Source organism: Belonocnema kinseyi, chromosome 4 (genome assembly GCF_010883055.1).
Source record: "Belonocnema kinseyi isolate 2016_QV_RU_SX_M_011 chromosome 4, B_treatae_v1, whole genome shotgun sequence".
Taxonomy (NCBI): Eukaryota; Metazoa; Arthropoda; class Insecta; order Hymenoptera; family Cynipidae; genus Belonocnema; species Belonocnema kinseyi.
The window spans coordinates 117392560-117402549 of record NC_046660.1 but is presented as its reverse complement, the minus strand read 5'-3'; the positions used below and the strand labels follow the sequence as shown (position 1 = coordinate 117402549).

The 9990-nt window shown below is 35.9% G+C and overlaps 1 protein-coding gene across 1 annotated transcript in view; it reads left to right on the top strand.

The window, feature by feature from the left end:
• The first annotated feature begins 4402 nt into the window (after positions 1-4402).
• LOC117171796 (protein rhomboid-like) overlaps positions 4403-9990 on the top strand; it is a 251055-nt gene continuing 245467 nt past the window's right edge. The window contains exon 1 of the mRNA XM_033359407.1: positions 4403-4827. Coding sequence (XP_033215298.1) covers positions 4682-4827 — 146 coding nt within the window. The 5' untranslated portion in view covers positions 4403-4681. The remainder of the gene's footprint in view (positions 4828-9990) is intronic.

The following is a 9990-nucleotide window of genomic DNA, read 5'->3' as shown; positions in this document are numbered from 1 at the left end:
AGCATTACATTTGCGTACCGCCCCATCATAGTTTCTCGAGATAGCGCCAGTATAGACTCGTGGCGGTCTAGGCTGGAACAGTATATCGCCATGAATTATTTCCACACAGGATTGTTTAATACCTGGATTTTATGGGTTTTTCCGCGGAATCGAATGGTAATATTAGTTTTTCCATGTCTCGTATATTTAAACAAATTGGAAACAGAATTTTAAAATAAAATGTGACACCCTTCAGCTTCTTTCTTCAACATATGGACAGAATCTCAGATGGAAATCGATAAAAAACAACTTGTGTTACTTTTATGATCATTTTCCTTGACCTTTCCTTCAACCAGTGCTGGGCAAGTTACTTTTTTTAGTAACTAGTTAAAGTTACGTTACTTAACGAAAAAAGAAACTAGTTACAGTTATTAGATAAAGTAACTTCAAGTTACCTACAAAGTTACTTTTTTCTCTTCCTTCATTTTTAATTTAAAAATAATTAATACAAAATTAATAGAATTATTTATCATTATTATATTATTACAATAAAAATATTAATAATTCATCAAAATATTATTTTAAAAACAAAAAAAACAGGGACTGGTTTAGCAAATAAAAAACTAGCCACATATTTCGTCAGGTGAACAGCAATATATAACTTGGTAGAGTGGTTGAGTCATTGCCATACAGATTTTTGATTGACCTAAGAATACGGGAACCAGACAATTCTAAAATCGCGCGACTTTCAAATCCGAATGTTTAATCTCTTCCTTTCGTATTATAAAAAAATGTAAATTGACCATACAAAAAAGATATACAAAAAACACAAAGTAACTAAAATTAAGTTACAAGTTACTGCAAAAAACGTAACTAAGTTACTTTACAAGTTATTTAAAAATAAAAGTAACTATGGTACCCTAAAAGTTACAAATAACTTAACTTTTTAGTAACTTAGTTACTTGTAACAAGTTACTAACCAACACTGTTTTCAACCCTCTTTAATCGAATATTAATCAGTTTTCTTCAAGTAGACATAAATGAAAGAAACTTGACTGAGTTTAAGGACATAATACAAAAAACGAAATCGATTGTTTTTCAGAATATTTGTAATATATTATCATGGAGCTCTCTCATGGGCTCTCCAAAGTTCACGTTTTTTCTACTGGGAGCCTATTGAATTCGCATTTATATTTTTGACAAACACATGTTAACGAGTTTTGGGTTCTGTAAATTGTTGCGCGAGATTCATGAGTTCACGTAGGATCTATTTTTGCTTATATAAAAAATGTGTATATCTCCCAAATATAGAACAGGCGTTGGGAAAGTGTAGAGGACCATACAAAAATCGTTGACAATCTCGACGTAGACCTAATTATGCGGCAATTTTTTCCAACTCATTATTATCAATGAACGATTATTTATGTATTAAACCATTATTATTTTTTCCGTCAATTCTTAGTATTCCATTTTTTTCCAAACATCAACTGACGCACATATGACAATAGACCAAGACAATAGTAAATAGCCATACCATTCATATCCCTGTCAAGTAAGCATTGTAGTTACTTTAACACTCACATGATGGTCCAGGATCACGAATGAGGATACCATCACAGTTATTTTAATAGTGATAATTTCTCCATTCACTTATTGTTAGTAAGTGTAATTTAGACAAGTCTTAGCGACTTTTGTTTCATATGTGCGTCAGTTGATGCTTGGAAAAAATTGAGTACTAAAAACACTAAAAACTGTCGGAAAACTAACAATAAAGTTTTCACCAGATAAATAATTATTTATTTATCATAATAATAAATCATAAAAATGATAATAACAAAATGGAAAATTGCCTAATAATCAAGTCCTTTCTGTGAATATCGGGTAAAAAAATGTAGTCTTGGTTTTTTATTGGGCAGTCTAATCCAAGCCAATTTCAAGTTATTCTGTATATCTAGCTTGTAAGACGGAATCATACATATTGTTGTTTTAAAGAGGAATATTATCGACTGGTAGATAAAATTTTGTTTCGGGAACAAGGCCTCCAAGGGTTAGCATACTAATCCGTTTTAAATTTTATAGAATGTTTATGTTAGTTTTCGTCATGGTATTTATTTTTAATGTATTCTAATGTGCTTGTTTATCTGCAATAATTATATTCTTTGAATGGTGAATGTAAAAATGTTGTTCATTTTTTCCTATCTCCAACGGTTCATAGATAGATACTTTTAATGAAAGGCAGTTTTAATCTGCGTATGGAAAATTTTATATACCTGCAGTTGTAGGGACTGAAAATTTCGGATTTTCTAATTGAAAAATCTGCCATTACAAAATTATAAGTTTTAGGGTTATGGAATTTTGATCCTTAGCAGAGGGCAACTGTTTGGTACCTGATTCCTGGAAATGACAGGCTCTACCGGTGAGGTCCATAGTTTAGATTAGAGGTCGGAATATAATGAACAATAATGTTTACAAGGAAAGCCTTTTGTAGTTTTGACCCTAGCAAATATTACAACCATAAATTGGTAACATATTTTTACACGTCTCATTCTTCCCAACGTCTGATCAATATTTGGGCCATATACGCCATTTTTATAAACATATATTGATCAAACATGAACTAGTGAATCTCGCGCAACAATTTACATAAGCCAGAATCCTAAAAATGGTTTTAGTAAAAAATTAAATGCAAATTTAAAAGGCTGTCAGTGGACAGACAATATAATATAACAAAGCTAATAGGATTACTTTTCTCTCTACCTTCCTTATGACGAGACCAAAAAAATTATCCATTTTATTTAATTTGAACCGAAAAAGTCGTTCTCGATCTAACAGGAAAAAGATTTGTATGAGAAATTTAAATCTTTTGTTAATCCTACATAAAAAAAACATTAGTATTTAGTATGTATATACAACATGCAGGTCCATATAGACCAGGACTCTTTTTTAATTTATTAAATTCGTATGTACCTAGAACACCTGAGAGAATACTGAGCATCTTCGCACTAAAGTGCAATCGAGCATAACGAAAATATTTACATCTAAGCTTTGATACAAAGTTCTTGGTCTTGTTAGAAATACAATTAACAAAAATCTTGTGAAAATTTGTTTGAAAAATGAATAATTAAACTCTTTGTAGAAGTACATTATGCCATATTGACATTAAGTATAAAAACAATGGAAATAACACAAATATTTTGTTTCGATGTTCTTTATGAATATTTTAGTAAACTTACTTTCGGAGAATTGTATTGCACTATGAACTTTAATATTTTTTAATCATACTTTTCTAGCACGCATTTTACTTTGACTCCGAATCATTCAGTAAAAAATAATCCGCTGCATTTTACTTCCGACGATCAGAACGGAATCGAAAACCTACTCCCAAACTTATTGTCAATTCAGCACACTCATATATGCCGCATGAAAAGGACTATGGCCGGTTCTAGTTTGGGAGATATTCGAGTTTTTGTAAGTCAGGGTCAAAATTATTATTTTCGGGACTGAGTGTGGTTTGATAGAAAGAGCTACTGTATCTATTGGCACTATACTCATGTCCCAAAAGCAACCGGTGGTGGTTATATCTCATGTTCGAGGAAAAAGTCAAAAGCATGCGCTTATGACACCTTCCTATTTTAGCTGCATTTTTCTCAAAAAGCGATTTTTCAAAATTCCAACTTGAATAATGCCCCGAGAATACCGAGAAATGATTGAGCTATATGATCCTACGCATAACTCCCTGGCGGCTACAAGGGCCCTTTTCATGCAAAGTCGAGAACTCTACATATTATTAAGCGCAATTAACAAAAAATTGATTCACACTTGTCAAACACATACACAGCTGAAAAATCGTTAACTCCAAGCAATGTCGTAGAATCACAGACTGACGAAAATCCATCTGATATCAAATATTTAGATGTCCTTTAAAGTTTAAAACACTCTCTCATTCCAAGTCTTTCGCTGAATGTCGCTCCCGTTCCTCTTACCGAACTCACTTTCAACAAACAAAACTTGTTCAGCCAGAAACAAAAAAAAATTCCTACCGAAAAACAGTTCGCATTGTCGCACTTTGCAGAAACATTCCATTTTCGAGTGGGTGCCTTTGCGTTGGCGATCGAGAAATAACACCCAGGATGAAAAAATGTCAAACACGAAAAACAAAAAATATCAAACACGACAAAGAAGACTCGTACCACACATGACAGTGGCTCGCGACGGAATGCTGGTCGTGCTTCGATGTCTTCGTCCGTGGCGCGGAGGCGCTTTCACTGCGATTGGTCTTTGTGGCCCCCCACACGGCCTTACCTTGGCGCGGACCAACCACCGGCATCATGCTCTCCCCTCCATCGTGAGCGCGTGTACACCCCCGCTGGCTCGTGGCTGAGCCAAGGTTCAGTCAGTCAGTCACTCAGTCACTCAGTAAGCCTGTAGCGCCTTCCGAGGCTGGGTCTGAGAATATTGCTGATCCACCCGACAAACGCGGCCCGATGCACGCTCATGTCAATTTCGAGTGTCGATTCGCGAATCTCATGACACTCGTCTTGCCTTTCCAGGGACGCGCGTGTGTTAGCCTCGGGTCACGCAGGCTTCTCGAGACAACGCGAGACTGTCGAATACCGTAATTGTAAACAGGGAAGTGTGACCGCGGCACGTGTTTGTTGTGCATCGAGTGTCCATAGTTTTCAAGTGAGTGCATCGAGAGACAATGTGCGTGACTACTCCGCTGAGCGCTTCCAAAATACTCAAGGATAAGCGTGCGGTCAGGACTATTACGAACAGCACACAGGTGCAAGGAATACCTACAGCCAGCAGCAATGGGTTGAACATAAGACCTCAGCACACCTCGATCATGTAAATATTCTCATACTAGAAATTAACTGCATGTTTGTGAATTTTCAAAGGGAAGGTATCTCCTGAGAATGAGTTTATTTAGTGTTTATCCTGCCCGAATTCATGATCACAACCACGTGTAATCACGAACCCCGTCGGTCGAGATTGTTTACGCGCGGGAACTCTTACAATATACGTCATATTCATTGTATGTTATTTTTTTTCTCTATTTCCCACCTTTTTCCAGTCGAGTTTTTGCTTCTTAAGCTTAATTAAGAATTAGTGGGGAAATGTGCAGGATTAATGGTGAAGGCTTAAAAGAGCGTGGTTTAGGTTGCGTGCGACTGTAAATCGTTACAATGATTTACATAATCGGGGTAGATAATCTGGAAGAGGACGAAAATAAACGGTATCTTTAGATCCAGGAAGTTGAATGACAGCATATAACGTCGGTGACTGACCGCCTTTCTTTTTTTGTATATTAACAAATTAATGTTGAGATAGATGTTCCGTAATTACGAATGCTTTTATGGTGTCATTTCGTATTTTAATTTAAAGCCGACGTTAAAAAGGAGCGCATGTAGTTTATTTGTGCTGAGGAAATTCTAGTATAGAAATTGATACATACCTTTCATATAAATAAATCAAATAAAAGAAGTAACAAATTGTCGTTACATTACAGAATAGGGGCATCACCTGTCACCTCTATTTTGGCAGAAAGAACAATTTTTGTTAGCAACAAACTATTAGAATTTTTAATTGAACGATAAATAAATCGTCTTGATGCGGCCAAAATTAAAGATTATTGTTACTTTTTTTATCATGACATCTCAAATATGGGTCTGTCACGTTATATCGTAACATATATTTAAGGAGAAGTTGGAAATGGGTAGTGATTTGACCAACATTATTTTTGTGACCTGTCAAAGGGGTGTTTCTGGCCGTTTGGATGTTCAAAAGCACCTAAACGGTGAGTTAAATATGACCATTCTGATATCGTGACATGTCCATATTTAAGATGTTGTAGTAACAAAAGTAACAATAATTTTAAACTTTTGTCTGAGCAAAAAGCAAAAAGATTATAAAGTCTAATAAAGTATCAAGAGGTTAATAAACAAATAAGTGCATGCTTATAATTTTATTCCAAAAACAATTTTTAGTTAATTCTACATAAGAAGTTTCTTTTGTGCAGGCTTTGTACGGGCATCGAGAAGAGCCTTTCCCGCTCTGTTCGCGAAAAGCTCCGTTCGGTGTTGTAGAATTATAGATGGTACGTGAAAGAGGTTTTTCCATGGGGATATTGCCAAAACATTTTTTTTATGTTTGAACACAGTTCAGACGATTCAGAATGTGGGATCTACAATTATACATATATGGGTCAAAATATATATAATAACTTTCAATTGAAATTATTCTGGCCTTGTATGCACAATAAAATTATAACGAATCATCTTGAGGTGCGCTTGTATTTTAGGTTCATCCAATTTTTTCGCTTTTACAACATTAAATTGGTTGTTAGCGAAAGAAATCGTCAAAAAATTCTTTTTCGGATTCGGCAGGATAATTTTACGACAAATTATGCATTATACGTATTCATTATATATGCGAGAATACACGTTATGCATTAATCGAGAGGGCGTAACCATCTTAGCATATATTTGTATTTTTAATTTTGAGTTGACATTGTTATACCGTCAATTACACTTTATGACGACGAGGCGTTTACCAACTTGAATCTCTGAATATACAACAGGAGTTGGGTTAGAAAGCTCCGAGGTCGATTCAGGATGGAGGAGCGAATTTGAGCCGTGGGTAATCCCGCTGGCTTTCGGTCGGATCGAAATGCGGATTAGTATGCCGGTAGGAACGGTGTTAAACAGCGCGACCGAAATCCTATTTGAGTATTATGCCTTGCGTGTATAGGCAGTTGGATAGCCTGCCTTGTAAATTCACCGAGAGTTTATCGTAATATTACAATTCTAAAGGAGCTGTAACAAGAAGGAACCTCACTTACTGAAAAGGAACCCAAAATTATGAATGTTTTCTAAACAAACCTAGAGTATGAGTTCATGCCGTTCTAATATAGAGCCTTTTTTCAATTTTTCTTCGACTTACTTAGAAAATTTTACAATTTAATGATGCACACTTTACTTTATAAGTCGGATTAAGTCCGAAATCAGTCCAAGGCCATTTCAAGGCAACCCCTCGACACTTGACTGAAAGCGAGAATTTGGTGTACTAATTTATTTATATTACAAATTGCTAATTACAATTAAAACTATTATTGCATTATTATAAATTGTAGCTGGGACAATATTTGTTGATAAAATAGAACAGGGAAAAAATTTTCGCTCAAAAAGAATTCGTTTATATTCTTTAGATCCCAAGTTCTGATGGATGTCAAATTTGGGGATTTGATTTAATGACTTGTAAAAACCACCTCCAAATACGGGACTAACCAATTTGGTACGAGATTGTATAAGGTTTGATTGGAGTAGTAAATCCGTGCATATAACCTCCCAGGGGGAAATTTACCACCGGCACAGTACTACACCAGTACTGCTGGTCAGAGTTCGGTACTGGCGCGGTACTGTTAGCATGCTGGCAGGATTGCTGGCTTTATACCTGTAAACCCCCTAATGATAACAATGTTCTGTACTGACTTGCAGTATTTAGCCAATACTGGGCTAGTACTTACATTTGCTACTGGTGCGGTACCCTCTGTTAGTAGTGGCCCCGTACTGGCTCAACCAATACTGCAAACTCGGCGAGGTACTGAACTGCAGTACTGGGCCAGCACTGAAGTTCACCACTGGGCCACTACTGCAGATTAGTACTGGGCTGGTACGGATCAGGCTCCAAGGGATAACGAAGATATCCCGAAGATAGGTAGAAACTCACCACTGGCCCAGTCCGCCTGCCGGAGTTCCAGTACTGGCCGGTTGTACTGGGGCAGTACTATGTCAGTACTGGCTTGTAATGCTTGGTGGTACTGGCGCTGCAGTAATTGCAAGTATTGGGACAGTACTGGCAGACCGCTGGCGTACGAAAATGCCTGAGTTAATTTTAAAAATGAAAAAAAATTATTTAATTGTTTTAAAGACCGTCCATTCAATATAATTTTCAAACTATTTGTTTAATTTTAACACTTATTATTTCTATAATCTAAAGATATAACAAAAAATGTATTTAAAAAATAAATAATAATTGACTGCGAGTACTTTGTCAATACTTTTTAATGGCACTGCTTAGAATGAATACATATATTACATTTTTACACGTTGAATTACAAATAATATTTCTAACGCTACGGGGTTTCGAACCTACATCTATATGCCTAAATCTATCGCCTAGCAGTCGGGAGTGCTAACCACTGCACTAAACCGACTAGTTGAAACTCTATGAAAAAGCCATCCTCATAAGCTACAGTTCAGAAAAGTTAAAACAACAATTTCTCAACTCTTTTTTTCTCGTTAATCTTTTTATCATTATACAAAATAAAATAGATGTAAAATAAACTAAATGTTCACGGAAATATAAATAAAATAATTTTTAAATAAATAATTTAAGTCGACTACAATTTTTCTTCGTGTAATATTTTTTTCGCGTTTTAGACCATTTTAAAATTTCTGATTATAACATTTAATGAGCATTTAAAATTTGTATAAACAATTTTCTCTAAACCTTTGTGTAACGTTTTGCTTTTTAAGTGTTTTAGACTATTCTGCAACGATTAAGACATACAGCCAATGTAATTTTTTCTGAACATTTAAAATTTTTCATGAAGGTGGAACTTTGAATATTTTCCTTAAAAATAGTAATAGTAAAAGACTATAGTAATAGACTATAGTCAATTTCTCGACATTTCAAAACACCCTGACAACATTTATAGACGTGTTTTTTTGTTTAAATCTATTTTTGTACTACTGGCATAGTACCGCCCCGGTCGTGCACCCAACGTTCTGCCGGTACTGGGCCAGTACTGCGCCGGTCGTAAACTCCGGCACACTACCGACATTTCCACCTGGGAACGTGAGTAACTGTTCTGTTTTGAAAATTCACATTAAAAATACAATTTTTCGTTTAAAAAAAAAACATTGTTTGAACTCTAATTTTAAATACAATTAGTGACAATTAAAAAAAATACGCCAATCGCTGGCGAAACCGTTGGCGGAGTTCCTGCGTCGGTATTCTACCAGTAATGACAGTCAGTACTAAGCCAGTAGTAAACCAGTACTATGCCGATGGTTGGCACAGTACTAACAGACAGTACTGCTATTTATTCTGAATTACAACTGCCGTGGTACTGCGCCGGGCTCGAACTCTGGCTAATGTCCGACATTTTCCCCTGAGCTGGACCGTATAATAGAGGGAGTGAATAGGACGAATAAAGTCCATTAAGTTGAATCTAGACGTAGAGTTGTGACAAACTTCTGCTTTTCACCTTCGGCAGCAGCTTGAAAGTTACTTGAAGGGGCTTACAAGTCCAAAAGTGGATGCTTGAACGGCACATGGCAATCTACAATTGAACAACGAAGCTTGGCCAGTACTCGTTAGCAGCCGTAATTGTCACTTGTTAACGGAGTTCTGAACTGTTTTTACAAATTAATAATCATAACATTCTACGAAAATTTAGAGAAAGGTTACATGAATTATTACTTTACAAATTAGGTACACCCTGGTATTGTTATGCACCCTGAATATACAGGGTGGACACGCTGGGGATCACCAATGAGTATGCAACCCGGTATACATGCTTATAAGATAGCATTGGCTATAAGAAGGATTGCATACTTTTTGGTAAGCCCCAGCGTGTCCACGAACATATTCTGAGGAACGATTTTTAATCGCGCTAATTACACAGGCCGACAAAATTTGACAAAGGTCCGGAACCAGAGACCAGACCTAGTATACCCGAAGGTTTTTGCTGCGCTGAATCCGAATCCGACCTCAGAAAAATTCCATCACCCTCAGTTTTCGAGACATTGTAACCTAAAAGTGCAAAAAACACCGTTTTTTGCTATATTTGAGGTTACATAGCATCTTGAATAATTTTTTTTTCAAAAACGGGCGAAAGCATCGCAAAGGAGCACCCTTGCCCTCTGAAATCCATTTTTCAGATTCAAGATAGCTTTTTTTTCATCGATATATCATTGATTGAAGTTAAGTATTTTCGCAGTTTCG